The sequence below is a fragment of the Corvus moneduloides genome, chromosome 2, assembly GCF_009650955.1.
Source record: "Corvus moneduloides isolate bCorMon1 chromosome 2, bCorMon1.pri, whole genome shotgun sequence".
Classification (NCBI taxonomy): domain Eukaryota; kingdom Metazoa; phylum Chordata; class Aves; order Passeriformes; family Corvidae; genus Corvus; species Corvus moneduloides.
The window spans coordinates 107,754,393-107,776,979 of NC_045477.1; the positions used below are offsets into that span (position 1 = coordinate 107,754,393).

The following is a 22,587-nucleotide window of genomic DNA, read 5'->3' on the forward strand; positions in this document are numbered from 1 at the left end:
CACTGCAGCTCTGAGAGGAGCTCCGTCCCCTTTTCATCTGCCTGTCAGGTAACTGAAGACATCATGACCATCTCCCATAAGCTTTCTCTTCTTCTGGCTGAAAAGGAAACATTTCTTCTGGTTTCAGTACCAGTTTTTCTGCTTACATCTTGCATTTCGGCTCCTTCATTTCCTTGCTGGACTTCCAGCCAGCCTGCTCCAGTACAGCAGTGCCTTCCTTGTACTGTGCAGCTCAAAGCTAAACACAGTTCTCCAGATGCAGCCTCCCAAATTCCCCAAAGGAGTGAACTCCTCCCCTCCGGCCTGCTGCCCGCAGTCCTGCCCACAGGATCCCCATGCAGTTGACGTCTTCCGCCACAAGAGCACGCTGCTGGTCCACACTCAGCTGCTGCCTGCCGGGCTCCAGGGCCTTTCCTGCCGAATTCCTTTCCAGGCAGCCAGCGTCCCGCTTGGGCTGCTGCAGGGCTCCGGTCTGCCCGGGGGCGGGAGGGGCTCTCCATTCGCCACTGAGTCTCACCAGTGTCCTGCCACTCCATTCCTCCAGCACTGGCAAGTCCATCTGAAGGGCAGTCCTGACTTCCAACCTACTGGCTACTCCTCCCCAGTAGATGCTGCCCACAAACTGGTTTGGCAGCGTGTTCTGTCCAATTGTCCTCACCTGACAATAAGGCATAAAACAGCATCAGCCCTAGTACTGACCTCTAAGAAATGCCACTAGCTACCATCTGCCAGGTGGACCTTGCACTGCCTGACAAGCCAGTTGATTTTTCATCCACCTATCCAAACCATACCTCACCAGTGTGGCTGAAAGGACCCTACAGAAACAGTACAGAAAGCCTTGCTAAAGCAGACATGAACAAAATCCACTGCTCTCCTCTGTTTACAGAAGAACTTATGACAAAAGGCAATCAGTCATGCACGGTTCACACTTGGCAAATCCACCTCCACTGTTCCTAACCTCATCTTTGTCCTTTATTTGCTTGGAAATGATTACTAGAAAGATTTTCTCCATAGTCTTCCTGAAGACTTAGATCAGGCAGGCCAGCCTGTAATTCCCCAGGTGGTCCTGTCTTGTCCTTCTTGACAGTGCACACTATTTGACCTTTTCCAGTCATTGTGAAACCTCCTCAATCACTATAAGTTCTCCAAAAGGAGCAAGAAGCCTCATAGTGACATCAGTCCCCTACCTCAGCACCCCTGGAGGCACCACATCTTCTGCCATTAATAAGTGAATGCCGAGTTTGTTGAAGTGCTCCCCATCTTCTTTCACCAGACATAACTCTCCAGTTAAGTGCAAGTCAAAAGTTTTACAAAGTTTTAACTGAAGATTTAAAATATGAATTGTCACTTGCAGATTGGTAGAATTTAAGGTCCTGGTTTATCTGACTTAATATAATACAGTATCACTGTAGCCTAAACACTGTTTGGGCAGATGGAGCACGTCTTGTCTTCTCAGATCACCCCTAGGTTCCCTTAGCACCCATCTGAGACTTTGGACATGGAGATGGATCATTTCTAGTCTTCATCCCACAATCTCTCTCCTTCAAATATGAGACTTCCTTTTAATTTTTGTTCACACACTCTTGCAGATACAGTCATTTAAGTGTAAGGTATTTCATACTCCGCTTTATACCTTGTACCTCTTTCTATATGCTGAGATCCTTCAATTAGAAATTTTCTTCTCCTCACGTCTTTCTCTACTCACTTTAGTCTATTTTTTTAACCCATTCTTCTCACACCTCTGTATCTCCTCTCCAACTTTTCCTATCACACATTCCCCTGGCAACTCTGCAAACTTCCTAGTTGCTAGCCCAAAACACTGTATGGCATCTTTCTTCATCTAGCATCAAGAGGCTCTTTCTGCTCCTTTGCCACCAACAAGCAACAACACAGGATAAAAATTATCTCATCTGTAGAAAACCAGAGATCTTGCAAGCAACTCGTCTCCATTTGAGATTTCATGAGGAAGTTCAGTGCCCAGACACTAGGTTAACAGCACAGACCAAGTGGAAGAACACAGATGACAGAATAAGGCTTGCATGCTTAGCACTGCTTCTCCACAAAGCTTTTTCAACACCTTGCTCTCAACTGCAGGAGGAGGCAGGGACATTTTCCAGTGACTCATGAAATATGGTTATCTTATCCACACATGAAAAGCACTTTGCTGGTGGGGGGGATGTCTTATAGCACTCCGTCTGTCATGTCAGACAACATTATTTAAAACAGACACGCTGAGTCCAGTTTGACTGGAGCTCCTTTTACACCACAGAAGATGGAAAAAGAGACAAGTACACTTCCTTTTCTGGCTCAAAGTAACAGGGACAAATATCAAAGATGACAGGTTGCCCACAGAGGTTGTGGAGTCTCCTTCTGTGGAGATATTCATAAGTTTTCGGGACACAATCCTGAGTTACATGCTCTAGGGGATCCTGCTTGAACAGGAGCTTGGACTAAAATGACCTCCAGTGGTTCCTTTCAACCTTACCCATTCTGTGATTGCCAGAATCCAAATAAATGAAAAAATTAGCTCTGGTAAATAGAATAGCAGAAGGCTGTAATATGGCTGGTATTGTATCTTTTATGCAAAGTCATTACCTCAACTACCCAGCTACTCTTGTCAGTACCCCAGCATGTTTGATCAGTGACTATGCTACTTGTCTCCTCTGGTACCTAAGAAGAACCAGACCATTTATCAGGAGTCAGAAGGCACAGAAAAGTGAGCAGAGTGAGAATTTAAATAATTCAGTGTCATTTTCTCAAGAACTCCTGATGAGATTTTGTACTTTAATCAATACTGCCCATGACATTTCTTACTATCCCAAATTCAAGCAAATAATATGAACATGCAAAGGGTATCTAAGGATGTTGCTGTTGTCTCACTGCAGCCCACAGAAGCTATCCTGACAGCAATCTCATGTATACACTGCCTTATGGCACCTGCAGAGGATAGTAGAGGCTAAGTTAGCTAAGAATGTGGATAATTTCTGGTAAGTGTGCACTTTCCTCAGTTTACTGAAAAACACAAATTCGGTTCTCAAATCAATTATTTAAAGTAAAATTAGAATCACATGCAATTTAATCCAGCTAGCAATCCTAAAAACTCAAAACTATTAAACTGAAAATCCTTCTCTTCACGAGGAAACACATTAAGGAAATAGAAGATAATTGCAGCAGAAAAGGCATGAAACTGAGAAATACATGATGAGAAGAACAGACATCAGTAATGGTCTAAAAATAATAATCTTTACACAGCATCTTTGGTTATACATACAAAGAGTACTTATCTCGGCTAGTAAAACTAGCAGGTTCAACTCAAGCAGTTACTACCATCACTTTCTATACCAAAACATACTTTCCTAAGTTAGACAAAAGCAAAGGTGTGTTTTTAACTACCCACCAGTAATAACCCAAGAGATTCCAACAAGACAAAAACCACTCAGAAAACAGTAAAATCCATACACACACTTTTTCTTTTAGAGTACCTTAACTAATAACCTGGCAGCTGCAATACCTACCACTTTTTAAAGACGGGTTGTTTGCCTGCTGATTCTTTCCATCTTTCTCTTTTCTAATATTCTTTGAATCTAAAAGACAAGATTCCATTACATAATAAATGTAATATTCACATTCTATCAATGTCCAGCATAACACAATGCTTTCAAACAATACAGAATATCTTGCTGACTTTCTTTTATTCATTTCAGTGCATAATCAAAAAGGTATCTATACTCTAAATTTAATCACCGGACTATTTTGCCTCCAAAATATATTGAAAAGTACAGCATGAAAAAGCAGAGATTTTGACTCCTTTATATCAATTATCAGAATAAATCCAGTTTCAAAATACATAGTATCAGCTCTACAGACAGCAATCCTGCCCTATTTTTTAACAGTTTTACTCAACCTACACACCATTTGAGATCCTGAAGATCACTGGATATCTTTATACATCTGGTCTAGATCACTGTGAACTGAGAAACAAGGAAAAAACCAAACCCACCCTAAAACTGTATTTCTGAGTTAAAGATTTCATTCTATATTTAGATTCTTGAATACTCAATATTTTCAATACAAAATTCTCAAATACTCAAAGCAGCTATCTCAGTGCACACATCAGTTATTTAAAAGAATGATTCAGGAGAATCTACCTTCCCTATCATTAATCGTGGCACACACTCAGAAAGGGGTCTGCCATATTTCATTTTTGATGGATTTCAGCATGTATGAGAGACACAGGAGAACTGGGCAGCTATAATGGAGAAGACAGAGAGACAGTTCCACTCATTCCTTTTAAAATTGTTGTTTGGTGACCTACTTTTGACACTCATGGGCTCAAGTGCAATTCAAATATGACACTGACCTGACTACAAAAATGCAAGTACATTTTTAAATTTAAAAAGCTTTTTTGTTTTTACCAAGATCTGCATAGGAGATTAACTGTCTTGGTCTGAAAATGTCTTAGTACTGGGAATGGGGTTGCTCCTCTAGTTAGGCTTGTGCCTAGCCTTGGGTTATCCCAGTTAGCCTGAACTTGTACAGGGGAAGGGAAGGCTCACTTTTACTGCAAGATTGTGTTAGTAGCTGATTATTAGTAGCCGATCATAGTAGCTGTATTCACTCATTTTTAAGTCTTTGGCTACTGATTGGCTTGCTCTTGAAATAAAAACACTCCTGACCTAGAATGTGAAGCATTTGGTGACAGAAACACTTCAAATAAAATGAGTTGTTCTGCAGCAACGACTAAGCCCTAACAGTGTTTCTCTTCTGTTCTCTGTAAGTAAAGCATTTCTTGAAACAGAGTACTGACAAGCAACATGTGGTGTTCAGCACTTCCATCTCACATCTTTCATTATCAAGGAATTGCCATGTAAGGCAAGAGCTGAGTCATGACAATCTTCTGTCATCAGTCCCAAAATCCTCCCCTACCACTCAGTGAGGACAGGATAAGCCATCCACATGGCTCTGTGCTTGATAGGATGTGATGCTCCTTTGGCCAGAGCACAGCAATGGCATGGTGCCCTCAGGGATGGCCAGCCATGGCCTCACCAACCAGAGCCACCCCATCACTCTGTCCAGGAGCTACCATGAGGATGGCACTGGGGGCAGCCCCAGCACTGGGCACCATCCCAGGAGACAGGCTGGGGCTGGGATGGGACACGGGGCCCAGGCCGTGGTGATCTGGAGACTGACCCTGCTGCGGCATCACTGGGGCAGGGGCTGACATGGGGTCCTGGGCAGGGCAGGTGGAGGCCCCGGGTGAGTGAGGGTCATTAAAGCCTATTAGTGTACTCAGGACCAAGACACCTTCCAGGAATAACCCAGACTCCACAGTCCTAGAAATCACCACACAGCTACGTAACTGCTCAAAATACACTGCAAAAATACCATCTTTCTCTCCTAAAGCAGACATAGGCAGAACTGCAAGCCCTTTGAAAAGGAAACAAGATGCGATCTTTACTCCTTGACTTTATCTTCTTTCTTGACTTACCTGTTCTTTTTTTTGGAAAAAGTTTGCTTTGGAACATTTTCTATTATATAGGTTCCTGAAAAAAAATGCTTATGAAGGTCAACTTCAGATGGAACTGCTGACATTATTTGGGACAGTGCCCACAGAGCTCTAACCCCAGCACCTCCTCAGCAGCAGGGCTTTAACCTACACAAGTGGACACCCTACAACTACCTGTGGGAATCTCAGAAGAGGTAGTGTTAAAACTAGTTCAGTAACACTGCCAAGATGCAAGGCTAAAATCCACCTTCTTCATCCTACAGGTCAAAATATATTTCATCCAGCCTCTTTAGGATTAGCTGAATCCAGCTAATTTTCTACTGGGGGGGTAGCAATCAACAGCAGAACTTTTTGCCATGTTCTATAAGCTCAGTCAGGTTTTTCCAAAAACAGTCATGATACTATCTATCACAGATATCAGGCTGTCAGCTTTCAGAACAAGTAACTTCCCAATATGACTATTTCCAAAAAGGAAATCAGTAAGTCTCTTATGTGGAACTCTGTTGAAAGAAGAGAACTAATAACTGCTTCCTAAAAACACTCAAAGCTTGAAAGGACAGAGTCACGAAAGAATATCTACCCAACAGCGCTAGATTAAAAACAAGATGACAGCTTTTCATGATGAGAGACATCAAGAACAGGTGAAAGAATGTGAAAAACTGCAGCCTGGACACCACATGTGTACTTGCTGACAATCACTACATGAATTATTTATTCCCTGTACCAGCCAGCTTTAGTGCCTATTTCAAAAATATCACAGCAAATATGGAACTTAAAACATAACACTCTTGGCAACATATTTTTCTTATCAGAAATTAGAAAACTACAGGAAAAGATGATTATATTAATGAGAAGTGGATTTCTTAATAGCATTTTAAACAACTATTTCATTTGAGGTGGAGGCATTTTCATTCACAGTGAACACAAAGCACTGTCACTATCACCTGTTTTTGATGGCCAGAAGTCTGCTCTTTAAAATGCACCAATAAATCTCACCCAGCACATGCAGAAGCATCCAAAAATAAGTCTGAATAAAACCAAGATTGCTTCCAAAGGATCCCCTTACTTTTATGTATTCCAACCTTCTTCAGTGGGAAGTTGGGGATACCATTACAAAGCTGAAGGGTTTGTCTCAGCAGATGCAAAGCTACCAAAAAGAAGAAGTACCAACCTGTTTCTATACGAGACACCCTGTTATCTACTACTACCCAGCAAAACCTTCCCCCAGTCTGTATTTCACAGTCACTACTTCACAGTCTGTACTTCCTAGCCTTGTTCAGGTGTGCTTTTTCCAATGTTGGCAGTTAGGGTGGATAAAAAATTTAAGAAAATAAGATTTTATTAAAATCCAATTTTATAAATATTAACCTATTTCTTAATAAACACATGAGGCTTTTTAATGCATGCCAATCTGCATTTGAAATTTTGATAGTCTAAATTTTAATAAATTTAGTTTTCAAAAATCACTGAAAAAAATTAAGACAGAAGGCTATTATTCAAATCACTGGGCTGGACAAGATGACTCTCTCTGCTCATACCTTGGTCAAGTTTTGAGGTCAAACCTCAAAAAATGAGGTAATGAAAGACATAAGATGTACCTGTAAATAATTGTACAGGTACAAAGAGCATTTTCTTTTCGTCCCCTTCCACATTCAGCTCCTAACCACATTCAATGGCTAATTCCTTGAAACCTGAAAAATTGACTTGAAAATAAGAACTCTATTTATATGTTGGAGACAGAAGAGAGTTATTAGTTCTAGAGTCTTGAAGCTCATCATAACAAAAAAAAAAAAGGTCATCTTAATTCATCATCTATCTTCCTCTGTCCAATTTTAAAGGGACAAATTTCAGTTTATTTTCAATGTAAAACACAGTATGTTTTAGATCATTTGCCAAAACAAGAGTTAGAATGAAATGCTGTTTAATCAAATGGACTTAATCAAATGCTACTCAGCTCTCTAAAAGAACAAAGAAGACACCAATTTCAAAGAAAGTTTTGAAAATAAAGTAATACATATAAGTACATAGCAGTTATATATTTGCTATGTATCAATACATATTTAGCCTATATCATGTACAGGCTAAATAACCCATGAAAGATTTCTTTCTTCTCAGTAGCAAGATTAGAGTACAGCATATACTAAAATTTTAAAAGCAACATATTCTATTGTTCACCAACTACTTCTTTTCTAGAGTGCACTTCATAAGCTAAAGCTTTAGATACAAGCCAAGATCAGAGTAAGATTATTTAACATAGTTCTTCCACTTACTGATTCAAAACTCCGTGTGTTTACATTACTCCCACCCTATCTGTAACCACAGAATTCTGCTGATAAGATTACTCAACAGAAGACAGGCAAGAGCAACCACATCTATCACTTAAGAAATTAGAGACAAAGAAAAAAAAAAAAAGACAAAGCTATCCTGACTGACTCATGAATACCAAGTAAAAAAAAATAGTTAGAGAAGGTAGTGGTAAAGCTCTGGGCAAAGACAATCCCGTGACCAATTTGTATTTCCTCTTACAAGCTTCCATACTGAACTCCAGTTTCTTGCCTGAGATGCTTTAAAACTCTGCAACTTCTTTCTAGAAGAGTCAACCTTCCAGCAAACTAGATGATTATTTTGTTTAAGTGATGGCAAGCACCACCTTTTTTAACAGTAATAGTTTTTATCCCGGAATGGTGTGCTACAAGGGAAGGCAAATATGTGCTGTCTTCTAAGACTTGTTATTTGCTTATTGTCCAATGTGCGGAAAATGAAGTTCACAGTCATGCTTTCGAGACTTCTGCAGCTATGCCTTAACCACCCTGAAGTCTTCAACTCTTCTGGGTGTTCAAAACATAGCAGGACACCACTTTTCTCAAACAAACCCCTTGTCTTTTCCTGATGCATGTGAAATACCTTTGAGTGACAAAAACTTTTGCTCTTCCCAAGCCACACAGTTACTCACCCTCAAATGAAGTTTACTAAGACAAGCCCCAGACTTACCATTGCTCAGGAAGGGGCCTACTTCTCACTCCCTACTACACAGGGTTGTAAGCACCTTTCAGCTACCATTCACCAAGCCTCAGTGCATACAGCTGAGGCTATCCAGACGGAACAAATATGAAATTTCTCCTTTCCCTTCTTTTTGTGCTTCCTTAGTGGGATTATCTTATCTGCTTGGAACAGGGAGACTCTTTGACTATATTTAGACAACAGCCATGCAGAAAACCTACAAGAGAAGGGGACAGACTTCCTCCATAAACTCTTGGTGCAACAATTAAACGGATGACTCCTGCCATTACAGAAAATCTATTCTAGCAAAAGACAATTATTTACCAAGGGAACACAGAAGCACATAAAGCAGCTTGGGCTGAAGATGGAAAGCTCAAGGAAAGTACAAAAGTGCTATCAGCCTTTCATGGGGAGGACTACCAATCTGGAAGCTTTCAAAGCAGCAGCAACGTGGTTTCAGACAGTGGATCTTTTGCTCTTCATATTTTTTTGTTTCACCAGCCCAAACGCTCTTGTTTCTTCTGAAGTCTCACTCTCTGTTTTAGCTCTGAACTCACAATTAACATCTGCAGACATGACAGAGCAGAAATCATACTTTTGTGGTACACAGTGTACTTGTGGATGAATTTCTTTTAAAATGTTCATTTTATCTTCAAGAGACAGTTGCTAATACCGTTCACTGTGATAAAATTTGATTCTTTGTCCTACTTAGTTATTATCCTGCTAAATTATAGGCAGTTCCAGAATAAAGCCCTACATTTCATTTAACAGCACATCTAGACACATTCCTCAATTTCAGAGTACAGTAATGGTTTCAAGGCTGTCACAGGACAGAATTCTTTTCACTGAACTTGTACAACTCAAGGCAGCCAAATTCAGCATATGTATTCTAAAACAATGTGAAGTTCGAACTAACCTGTATTCAGTAAATATCACAAACTGTCCCTCCTTAATCTGACAGTATAGCAATTGTCAAGTTGTATCCCATCAGCTTCAAAAAGAGAATTTAGCAGGTTCCCCACTTTCCTTCCTCTTGGATTAAAGCTACCAGGCCTTACCTTTAGCTGCTGTTCTCCCCATGGTAACACTTCTGTGATCTCCCCTCTCACAATAAAAAGGCTGAAGTTGAAAGACCAGTTTAATTCTTCCTTTCAGCACAACAGTTTCCTGTGGAGCAGTAATACAACAAGTTAGGGGGGAGGTTGTTGTTGGCGTTTGGGTTTTCTTTTTTTGGAAAGGATGATTTTTTTTTTTTGTATTGGTGTATAATTATCTTGCTGGTTTAAAATTACATATGTTTAACAAACTATCTGTAGGAGAGTAGTGTGCAAACAACAGTTATATAAAAGTAACAAGGGTACCAAATGCAAACTTTCATTTTGTTGTTTTAAACAGTTAATGGTCTAATGATTTGCTTTTTCTGCAGATTTCTAATATAAAGAAAGATAAAAAATGTGCTTTATTCCTTTTCCCCCCAAGAAACATTACTGAAAAATGGAAACCTTTATACACAACGTACTCACCCTGCCTCACTTGCACAGAGTTAAACAATCATCAACTTGAATATCTTTGAGTAAAACACATTATCTTGCACAACTACAACTGAAGAGGGAACAAAACACTAATGTAAAAAATCTGCACAAGGCCCAAGTGCTCAGTGATATCCCTGCCCTCTGATTTGTAACAGACTTGTAACTGCACACAGAGAACTGTTAGGGAAATGCTAAGTGCAGATAAAAGCAATGAGCCACATTCTCATAGGGTTTAGAAACTGGAAGGGACAGACTGGTTAAACTAGTGTAAAACAGCAAAAACAAACTTTCTTTTTCATGTGTGTTACTGTGATTTTCTATTCCAGCATCTATTATTTTGAACTTTGACTGCGTTCAAATCAAACTCATTTCAAGCATTTAGCCTTGAAGCAACAAAGCCAGCAAGTTTATTATCCTTCTCTATTAACTTTCCAAGTATAATGAGTAAATACATTCAAATTTCTGAATTATGTTCTTGGATAATTTCCTTTCAAGGAACTTCCAAGAGGTTTAAAGCTGACATCATCAAAAGCTTGACGGATTTTTTAAATTTAAGTATGTGCATACTTTTTCCACGATTAATTTTGTCAAAGGCAACATTTTCAGAAGCTACATCTTCCACTGTGACATAAAAGCAGTAATGGTTGAAAAGCAGGTTATCTACTTGGAATTTCTTGACTCTTCTACTCACATGCTAAAAAAAAAAAAGAATACACATATATATTACATATAAAAAGAGAATTATCATACAGCTGAGTATCTTCCTGAAACTGTGATACTTCACTGAAACTTCAAGAAACCTGCACACTATGATGATGGACTGGATGAGGAAAATTTTATACTGTGCAAGACCATGGCTAAAGCTAATTAAATGTTTTTGGTTTTTTTTTAAATGCCAGTGACCGATGAATTCATTTCATGTGTGTGTTGTCTGTGAACACACTGGACAGCTACTACAAAAACTCCAGACTGAGAAAGGAGTCATAAATGAAACTGAATACTACCATAAAATAAGCAGGTTTTGCTACACAACAGCATGCATAGCATAAGTGATCATCAAGATTAAGAATAGAAATCCTTTTAAGCCGTCAAATAAATTTGAAATACTTTATACTTTCTTAGACTCCCCCAAAAATTCAAAGCTTTTCCAGTGCAAGTAATAAATCATGGAAGGTGATGCAGAGTCAAAGTAACTGTTTTTACAGATTACTTTAGAACAGCGAATGGTTTTTATCTTTTTGTTCCAAGTACCAGATTGCACTTGGTGCAGTAATAAAGATTCCAACCCTGCAGTGATAGTCATCAAGTTTAGCACAACCGGAGCATCTGTGAGAACATAAAAAGGATTCCAGCTTTTCATTAGCTTGTGTTGTACCAGATAGGCTGTTTTACAGCATGCCCACCAGCCTGTTAAAAATATAAGACAACTGAAAGTTCTGAAAGAGCTGTTTGAAATGAGGCAAACCCAACCGCAGGAACACAATATATCACTGTTTCGAAGAGGTGCTACTTAAAACTCAGTTACACCTAAGCATTCAATTTAAAGCCGCTATTAAATTAGCTCATAGATTGTACTGTTTGTCACAGAAAAATCCAAGAACTTCTGAGCCTCTATCTAACAACCACTACATGTTGCTGAACCGCAGTAAAATTAAAACCGGTTACCTCCAAATCAGGGAGGGTCAACCTGAAACAAAGTTTTAACTTCTTCTGCAGAAGCAGACCTAGGAACTACCCTCCCTCACCTCACATACTTAGGGGCAAGCTTTAAGTAATGCAGTTATGTCCTTTGCTAACCAAAACAGCCCCTTACATCGCACTCACCATCACCAGCTTGGGTCAACCCACAGAACATCCGTCACAGAAGAGAAGAAAACCACCAGCAAATACAGGGAAAACACCTCCAGGGGACATTCTGGCAAAATTATGTAGCAAGGACAGAACTCAACACATTCTTGTACATGTGCCTTGGCAAACAAGCTGAGTGAGAAAGATGGGGTTAAGAAATTAATTGAGCAGCTTCTAAAAATGAAGGGAAAAATGAAACAAAACAAGGTCAGGAATATATGAGCAAACAAAGAAATGCAATGGCAAGGCTGAAGTGCAATGGCGTTAGAGTGCACAAAACAGCAGAATGAAAACCAAAGTTACAAAGACTGAGGTAAGCGCACAGGTTGCCGTCACAGACAGAAGATGACCCAAATATTTAAGAGACTGTCAGTACAGAATCCAGTGAGAAACCATTGAGAAACCATTCTGTACTGTCAGTACAGAATCCAGTGAGAAACTAAATTAAGGAAAAAGGGGGGAAAAAAATCCTCAAACCTAGGATAATATTGGATTAATCATCAAAATGTCTTCAATCCAAAGAGCATTCAAAGGATATCCACACTCATGAAGTGTATTATTTATATCACTTACATCTCAATTCATTCTGTAAACTGAGTTTTTGTCTTTCTCTGATTAATGTCCCTTTTTTAAAAACATAATGAGTTTCTTTCTTAAAAATCAGATGGAAACCATTTATGTGCCTTTAATTCCTTACTGAAGTTTTTTATTGTTAATCCCCAAATCACTTCTACTAGCCACCTTCCACTGTGCAAGTCCTTTGTCAGAAACCATTATATTAGTAGACAAGCCTAAGTCTTCACCCTCACTGCATTGCTAGTACATAATACTGGTGTCAGAAAACAGGATGGAAAACATTTTTCCTGCCTAACTTTGCTCTTTTTATTTTGAAAGAATTACTGAAGGGGCATGCATTGCTTTATTTCAAAGAAGGTGGTATTCTACAGAAAATGTCAAAATTGCTCTCTGTTTTGCCTGCCATGCATCTCCATTATCCTTTTCACTGTTAGCCAGGCACTCAAGTAAGCCAAATGTCCTGAAAAAAAAATTTATGCATACCTAGGGCTTCCCAGTGCAAATTTATCTTGACAGCATGCCTGCTCATAAAAACACACAACAGAATTACGGAGACAAATGTAACATTTAAAAGAAGCCTAAGCAAAAAGGAAATGGTGGGTTCAGTCTGCACAAAAAAGACTAAGGTTTTTCTGTCAATGATTCTGCATCTAAGGCAGGACAAGAGACAGCAATTTTAAAGCCCATTAGCTTTTTTGACACTACCAGGGGTACAAATGCAGTAACTCACACCTCACCATTGGCAACCTCATGGGTGGGACAGTCATCAACGGGCAATCTCTGCTGGATAGGGACTGAGGCTATTCTTTTACACAGATATACTGCACAGAGGAGGAATCTAACAAAACATCCACTTTGAAGCATCAATTAAGTTCTCCGTTTTAGTTTGAAATAAAGGCAGACATTTTCAGGTTTAATATGAACAAGAAGTTTTATTTGTCCCTTTTTTCTTCTACAAATCCTTCAAGATTAAAATTCCATATGCAATGGGGAAAAAGAATTACGCATAGTTTGAACAGCAAAACCAGTTATAGACAGAAAAGAGGTACAGTGTAAGCTAAGAAATATTTCCCCCTGCCAATTCTTTCATTTGTACAAGTCTTAGTTTGCTTTCACCACCAGCATTCATGTGCTATTACATTTAGAAACACATGAGACATCAGGCACAACTGCTGGCCATGCTCCCATCGCTCCTCTCCTCTTCCTTGCTGTTTGTCACTGCCAGTGCTGCAGAACCATTCAAGGAAAGGACCTGTGCAGCCTCCTCCATGGACACACAGTCCAGCAGCCATAGTTCCCATTCCAAATTCCACACACGGGGAACATGTACCTACAGGCACTAGTTGCTTCCCAAACAAGTGTGACTTAACTGCATCACTTCAAAGCTATCCTTCATGAATCTGGAATACCTTTTCCTTAAACCTAATCATCTATTCATCAGTTGTCTCTTAAATAAAAACCCTACTTCATACCATTTTTAAAACTCTTTAAGGGGCTGAAAAGAGGCAAACAAAGAGAGTAAGAACATAAGAGGAGTTTTTTAATAAAATACAATATTTTATTAAATGAAATTTGCAATACTTAAAAATACTTTCTAGCAAACTGCCCAGCATATAGACTCATCTATACTTGAAGACACAACAGCATACTTCCTTATTTCTGTAATAGAGATAATCAGTTTATCTCTTAGTGCATACTGTGGCATCATTATGGAAAAGTAAGATCTCAAAGGCTAAAGGAAGAAAAATTACATGAATGTATCAGAACTTTAGAAAATGTAACAAAAGCTTTGTATTTATAAACTCAGTATTATTTAGAATTACACATATGACTTTAAACCAAAACATTAAAAATCAGGTCTTCTTTCATTTATGCACACAAATATGTATCAGTTGGCATTCTGACAAGAAATATGATCTGAGTTGGAATCCCTTTTAGTTCATATTCTTTGTATAAAAAAACCCCAAAAAAGTTAAATTCTTTCAAGAAAAGGAAATCGAACTTCCACATTTTCATACAACTGAACTTCTAATAAACTGATATATCTGAACACCTCCTCTAGTCTCTACAAGCAGAGCTAGGACAGACAGACTTTTGTCAAATTTACAGTCTTTCAAACCAGCAAATATTAACTACCCATATACATCATTACAACAACTAAGCTCAAGTATTTCTTAAGTTGTTAAAGAAAGCAAGTGGGTACTTAGTGCTTTACAAATATATTTTTGTAATGTCATTTTCTTTAACATCAAGCAGAAATTTTCTGCACTATCAAAAATGCTCGGAAAGTCACCCGCGGTGTACTGCTCACTATTTATGAAGTGATTAGCATAAACAAAGTTTTAAGCTGTCAGCAGTAAAATATTGCCTGTAAATGTTCTGCTCTCCCTCCAGGTAAGTTTACGACCTGCTTTAGAATATGAGCAACTGTAATTACAGTTAGTCATACATTTCAAGACTGCAAAACTCTCTCTAAACTCTCAAACCCTATTAAGTGTGTTATTCAGTACAGAGTAAGGCATTGTATATTTTAAAAAGAAACACTACCAAGGTTTAGACCAAAGATTTGCCCCAAAAAATCCTGAAACAAGAAATAATACTTATAAATGAGAACATTAGAGAAGTAAGGTCTCCAAATTAAACAGCATAGCTTGTATTAACGCACAGCAGAATTTGTCATGTAGATTTAACATTTACTAAATTGACAGTAATTTTTGAAACTGCAGTTTAGAGCTGCTCTATGGCTACCAACAAAAAATGAAAAAGCTTTTCTCCTCCTTCCCTCCCTCCCCATCCCGCTTTAAAAGTCAAAAGATGTGGGGTTGTAAAAACCTGAAAAAGGAAATGGTATGTGTGAAGTCAGCAGTTCAGCAAAGCAGCTGACTGGCCATTAACAGCTTTAAATATTCTTAAAATGCCAATCTTCCCACATGAAAGGGTATTTTAATGTTATATTAAAATAAATAAAAAAATATGTCTTATGTTTCTACCTTAAGAAAAACTGCCAGTTTTAGTAGTTTACTAGTACATATTTACAGTAGCATAAGACTTTGACAATTTGTTTAAACATTTTGGTGAATTCAGCACACTGAAACCTCTGTGCTGTTTTCCACTTCCTCCTTCAAGCAAGGAGTACTCTTCCTGAAAACATTCATCATCGTTATTCAACCTGGCTTTGTCCAAATACCTAACCCAATTTTTTTTCCTACAGTAAACTAATTAAGTGATAAAAAAAAAAAAATCTTTTTTTTTGCATGATTAGCACTAAGAGCTATATACCTGCAGGAAATTCTCTCTACACTCAGATACATCTCCTCTGTCTAGCTCAGGCTCCCTTGACACAGAAGAGAGGTCTCCAACTATTTGTTCTGCAAGGCACTGAGCATACTTTTAGCACAGCGTAAACACAGAAGGTAAGGAAGAAAAGAAATTGCTGCTGCAAATATAGCAAGAGATGCCCAGATGCTAAAGAACCCTATACAGCTTTTCTGCACTTGTCTTCTGAAGACAAGAAGCAACACCACCAGCAGCAGTCAGAAAGAGTGTGTATGCCTAAGGTAACAAGGGGGGAAAAGACAAACAGAGGCCCAATGGCAGAAAGGGGATTTTTAACCCTTTAGGCAACTCTGCCTTCCTCCCTTCTTACACTGCCTTCAAACTGGAAAAGGACTGTGAAAGCTTGGTTCAGATATGATCCAACAGAGCTCTATCCACACAGTGCATAGTCAGCAAATTCATCCCCAAGGTCCAGATTTTTTATTCACAACAGAGTATCCACAGAAACATACGCACTTTTACTCTGATGAAGAAATCTGCAGAAGTCAAATAGCATGCACAATTTATTTTTTCATTGCAGGCATGGAGAACAGCCTTGGGACGTTTCTGCACAGGATCCGACTGCAGTCAGCAACCCAGATGAAGTTACCTTGTTTCAGAACAACATGCTTGTCTCCCCTCCCTTGTACTCAATGCCAACAGCAACGTACTTCTGCTACCATCCTCTTCCAGCATGTAATATATCTGTTTCTCTGTCCCACTTGAGAATCCAAACAACATATTGCTGACTGGGACTCCCTGCTACTGTATATTAACAAAGACACAATTTGCCTCAACACATTTTTCTGCTGCTGCAACACTCCATGGTGTAGCCTGTCTTACATAAAGGAGTAACTACACTGATCCCACGTACTGGCGTCCAGTCAGAGAACAAAACCAAACCAACCAGAACTAAACAACCCTTAAGCAATCTCCTGATAGCTCGCCTGTTGAGACAATGTTTCTGTGGGAAGAAAACCCCAGGGAGCTCCTTGCAGTTTCTAGGCACATGCACTAGACTCACCTGTTGCTGGTGCTGATACCTGTGCTGTTTCCACCAAAAGTCCCCTTACACAAGGGATCTTCGTGCAGATGCCACCAAAAATATTTTTTGATCTATTTGGACAAACATTATCATTGAATCACAGAATACTGTGAGTTGGAAGGGACCCACAAGGATCATCAAGGACAGGACAAGGCTCCCTGGACAGGACAACCCCAAGAATCACACCAAGTGCCATTCCAAAGGACCATTCAGTGCTGCTAGACATTTCTGCAACTAACAAAGCACTAACAGGTCATAAAAGACATAACAACTCCTAAATGCTCAAAGGACTAGACAGCTGCAAATACTCCGCTGTACTATTTGCTTCACTCTTCAAAAATGGAAGAAGACGAAAGACTTAAAGCATCATGAACATTTGCAGCAAATCTGTATTTCTCTTCCCACTTCCTTCTATGAAAACTTTCCAATTATATTAAAAAAAACAACCCACAGGGGAAGCAAGCAGTAACAGGGCAATCTCCTCCACCTCTTCTTCAGCATGACTGCACACCTTTCATTAGTTGGATGTGGCTTCAGCCCAGGACAGAGGCAGAGTATCTCCCTTTCTGCTGTTTCTGGAGATCGCCTTTCTGAAGGCAATCCCCCCTCTCTCATCCACCCAGTGCTTACACCATTGAGCATTAGGGAATATTCAGACTAGGTAGTGTTTTCCTACAACAAGCTGAAAAATAATTACATACATATTCAAAGTTTTCAACCTAACTACAACACTGCTTATTTTGAGATTGAAAACAGTTCGTATCATCTGACCTTTCCAGAAAACCACTGTCTGCCTCTTTACAGCCCTCCAGTGCAGGGTACACATACAAGAGATTTGGTAGGGGAAGTGCCATCAAACATGCGGCAGCCCTTTTAATCTTTGAGCCCCTGACACACACTAATGACAATAAAGAGTTCCACCAAATTTAGCAGCTCTGATACCCTTTCACATTCCTCCATGTGAACAAGACTCAGTTTTACAAACTGTCCTTTTTAAGTGGGCTTTTAAAAGTGCCCCAAGAACTGCACTCCTTCCCACTGAACCTGCCTGCATTAATCTCTGATAGATTCCACACAGTACATAAATAATGGTACACGCTTCATTTTAGGTATGCACCTCATTAAAATGGTGCTACTCTCTTATAGGTTTTATAAACTTCAGCTGCTCCCTGAACTAATGTATGGTAGAGAGGATGAAAGGCTCAACCTCGTCTTTGCCCCACAGTAAAATGAGTCTCGTATTACCTGAAGACAACTGACTTAGATTTCCATCAAAGAAATTCATCCCTTTTACTAAAATTGATGGAAATGAAAATTACAGAATCCCCTTGGTATCTTAAATAGAATTTCACCTGATTTGTGAAGTTTAAGGCCTAGAATCAAATTATCTGAACAGTGCATCTACCTTTCAATAGAATATCTTACTTGGGTTTAGATGACAACATACAAATAGGAAGAATATAAACCACTTAAGGGTTAAAAAAAAAAAAAAAAAAAAGAGTAATCAGTCCAAAACACTGCTCAAGCATAAACTGGATACAGCATTACTTTTACAAAGCCAAAAAAGAAAATGTATTTCAGGATTAGCTTGTACATAAGATATCTAGACAGTGTCTTTCCTGTGAAGTAGAAAGGCTATCACCCTGTTAAAACACATGAGAAGGCACCAAAATTCTGTTAAAGGTGTAGTATTTCAGAGAGACTTTGATATTAGGCTCTGCTAGTAATTCAGAAAAGCAGGAAGAGAGTGCTTGTAAGAATCACAATAAGCACCCCATTGGTATTGCACCAACTTGGATCCAAACTGATCAACTGCTACCCATAAAGCAAGAGCCTTAGTTAGAGTCCAGAACTATGAAACAGTCTTGAAACAACATTGCTGAAATAGAAGAGACATGGAACATCACAAAGAAGAAATCTATACTTCATTTAGACCCAAGATAAGAAAATAATGAATTTTTGGTCCTATCCAAAAGACATAGAAAGTAAAGCTGTTAGTTTTTCTGACAGGGATCTTGGGAGGAGAGTTGGTAAGGGCACGCACACAGCATATCCCTGCATACACACAGTGCTAAGGGTATTAACACATTACATCCCCTCTACTACAAACGGTTTAGTTGTGTGTACCTGTGCCCAATGTCCATTGTATACAAAAGAAACTATCAGAGCAAGCCCAAATAAGTAAAAGTGATAAGTTGGCTGATAGAGACAGCTGCTGCTTTCTGAATGGTTATGAGGAAGCTCCTGACTATCCTCCAGATCTACACCCTTGTTGACCAAGTGGAAAGACTAACAAGGACGAAATAAAAGTACCTCTGACAGTCATCATCACCACTTATGCACCAGTTACTCTTTGTGTATAGATCTGCCGCAGATAAAAGGGGAGCCTGCTCACTGTTGGCTCAGGTACCTGAAGCCACCCTTCCCATCCCAAAAGATGGTAATCTACTTGAAGAGATCACAGATACAGAATATGAGTTTTAGGCAATGTGATGAGTTTACAGAAACACAGCTGGACTGAGCAGGTGACTCACCAAATCATCCCCTGCTGCCCCCAGGAGCAAGGCAGCATTGCTGCTGCTCCGTGGCCAGCACTGCGGCAGGAGCTGGGTGCACACCCTCAGCCCTCACACGTCAAGTCAGCCAGCAGGTGCATGAAGGTACAAAAATAGTATTTACACAGAAACATACTCTTAAAAAACCCTACAGTTCACTTAAGGACTTAACTGCCCCACTTTTTAGTGACTTTACCTCAAACAAATTAACTGCCTCTCCACTTAAGTCATCATAAGGAAAGTTGCTCACACACACTATTACCAGTCATCGTTTCAATGCAAAAATAAACTTATCTGCAAATAACTAATCCAAAAGCTTCCCAAAACTGAATTATAGAACACTTGGACCTTAAAAGAAGTCTCCAAAGAAGCTGTACAAATTTTCTAGGAAAAGCACCCTCATATACCATAAACATAAATCACAGTAATAAAGAATTATTCATCAAATTGTATTACAATATTAACAAATATTCTGGAACTTTAACATTTTCATTGCTTCTTCTTTACCCACTGCTCTATTATGCCTTGACAATTTTATATGGGCTTTTCTGGCTCTTCCCACATGCTAGAAAAATCTCATTCTGGGCAACTTACAGTTGCATGTCTTACACTTTAAAGAATACAAATGGTATAGTCCTTTACATTTAAGATTTTAATCTCTGAAAGAAGCAATCGGCACAAAGGCTGCATGCCTAAGGCTATTTCTTTCAAATGGGAATGAACAGAACTTTAAATGCCCTGCAGATGTGGAGGTCACAAAGTTGCTTAACAACCTCCCTTGTCTAGACTCCTTGAAACAGTGTCCTGGTCCCTACCTGCAATTTGTTCTATTTTTACACTTAGAAAATATCACAGTAGACTATCTAGTATAGACTAGTATTTCTAAAGAATTCCTTAAAACACGAAAAGAATAACTATGTATTTCACTCAGCCTTGTTTGAGGTAGATGTATCCAGATAAAAAAGAAAGCCAGCTGCAGTGTCCTGAACGGTTAATGACAAATGTAGTTTCCTGTTAGTGACACTATTTAGTAGCAGCAGATAATTGGTGAGGACTTCATTTGTCCCTGTACATTCACTCAGTAAAGGGAATAAACAGGACTCGCTCACAGCTCACGATCCCACTGGAATATCAAGAAAACAACAAAAGACACCTATGTACAACAGGCAGAAGCAGCTACCTATGTTTGCTTCAAGTTTTTTCACATTCTCTCAAGTAAATCTGCATTTTATACACACAAATTTTAGACAGGTAATGGAATTAATACTTTCTCAGTACTACAGATTTCACACTAACGAAATGCCTCTTTTGAACTCAAGCAGTTATTCCAGAAAACAATGCCTCTGCCTTACGAGAGCACACTATCTGGACACAGCAACAGCAGTCACAGCAAAGGAGGAAAAAAAAGCATCTGTACATTCAATGTAGAAACACACAAAGTCAAAAGAAAAATATCTTAAAGTACTGCCATTGCTTGTTTCCTAAAATTCCTGCATCAAGATCAATACTTACATATGTGTGAATGTTAAGAACAATCTAGTTATGTTATGTTGTCATATCTACGTGGCTTCTAATTGCTGTGGAAGTAGTTTATACTTGCAGCTATAGCACAGCATGAAAAGCCAACATTTGTTTTTGCTGAATCTGAACATTACTACAAAAATATAAAATACCAAGCAACCTGAAAGATATCACACTGATATTGTTACCTATTTACACCAAATAGAAAACTAAAGCATCAACTCCATCAACCGTGTTTCAAGCAGAATTAGTAAACTCTACTTTCATATTCAAGACTAGACCATGTTAAAGTTAAAAGCCATACAAACACTTCCCAGTCTCAACCTCAGTTTCACCATACACTGTTTCCTGCAGCCTCCCGCTTGCATTACTGTGCAACTTCCCATAAATAAAGTACTAACAGAGGTGTCTCCAATGCGCTTTTTCTTTACATCAATTCAAGTAATATCATCCTTAAATAGTACTTACATTTTATGGTACCCTAAGGGAGAAAATCAGCTCCCCTTGCTCCCAAACACACAGCCTGGCTGTACAAGGAATTTCTCTGGACATGCTGTAAGTGCGACCACTCGCGTGGGCTGTGGGTTGCTGTGGCCTGAGCAACACTTGATGGTGGCCCAGGGAGAGCTGGTACAGTGCAACGCATTCCCTCCCCTATTTATTCCGTAAGATTAACGTGACAGCCCAGAACCCAAGTGTAACACAGCAAACGCCTTCCTGCAATACTGCTCCATCTGAACCAGTGCTGCAGTTGTTACCAACCCTGAGCGACTGCCCCACCAACTACTTTGCTCTGCCTCTTCCAAATAGGAAGATGCAGTACGAATGATTTAAAAATCACCTGAATTATAAAAAATTCATAACCAGTCAAATTTGAAGAGCTGTTTACAAGTCAGACACAGCATGCTCTGAAAACTGACTTTCATATCTACAGTCAGTCTATGCTTTTTAAGTTTTAGTCACCTTGTCTACATTAGTTAGGATATGTGTGAGTCACAAGCAAAGTTTACATGACCAGATCTCACTAAAATATCAGTATTTCCCATTTCCATTAAACTTTTTAGGTCTTAGAATTATTTTTTGCTATCTCTTATAGTCTAACTCATCAGTGAGAAACAGAAAATAACTGTAGGGAAATACATCAACTTTAAATTGTATTAACACTTAAAGCCTGCCTTCACTCCTAAAGAATAACTGAACATAAAATTTAACTTGAATATTGATACATACTACAGCACTGCAATGTGTTTTGTAGGTCAGCCTAGTAGCTAAAGACAACAACGATGCAGAATGCTGTAACAGAACTTTCCATACTTGAACTACTTTCTTTGGACCAGCCAAAATTATGACTCCCCGTGCAAGATATCCCCGTTAAGTCGGCAATCAGTATATGCCACATACGCAGTTTAACTGTAAAGAAAACGGGATCGGTGTCGTAGTGCATCGCAACTCGACATGTGCCGCACAACAGGCCACGTCCGACACCGCGCTGTCTTCAAGCGGCACCCCCAGCCTCCTTACCCAACACAAGCGAGCGCTCCGAATTAAATGATTTTTAACGCGCATCCGGCTTTTCTGGTCGACGCCCGTTCCCCCAGCCCCTCGCCAGCCTCGGCGGTCGCTGGGCAGGACGATTAGGCGCAGCCCCGGCCGGGAGGGCGCGGAACCACCGCCGCCGCCGCCGCCGCG

The 22,587-nt window shown here is 39.4% G+C and overlaps 1 protein-coding gene across 6 annotated transcripts in view; it reads right to left on the minus strand.

Moving 5' to 3' along the window:
- Positions 1 to 22,587, minus strand: part of SCML2 (Scm polycomb group protein like 2) — a 73,990-nt gene that overhangs the window by 50,751 nt on the left and 652 nt on the right. The window contains exons 1-3 of one of the 6 annotated variants that reach the window (XM_032100740.1): positions 22,420 to 22,557; positions 9,565 to 9,673; positions 3,516 to 3,584 (exon numbers count right to left, since the gene is read on the minus strand). In XM_032100740.1, coding sequence (XP_031956631.1) covers positions 3,516 to 3,584; positions 9,565 to 9,673; positions 22,420 to 22,464 — 223 coding nt within the window. In that variant the 5' untranslated portion in view covers positions 22,465 to 22,557. Of the gene's footprint in view, positions 1 to 3,515; positions 3,585 to 8,830; positions 8,998 to 9,564; positions 9,674 to 22,419; positions 22,558 to 22,587 lie in introns of those variants that run through there. The other 5 variants (XM_032100738.1, XM_032100742.1, XM_032100741.1 and 2 more) reach the window with 5 other exon arrangements.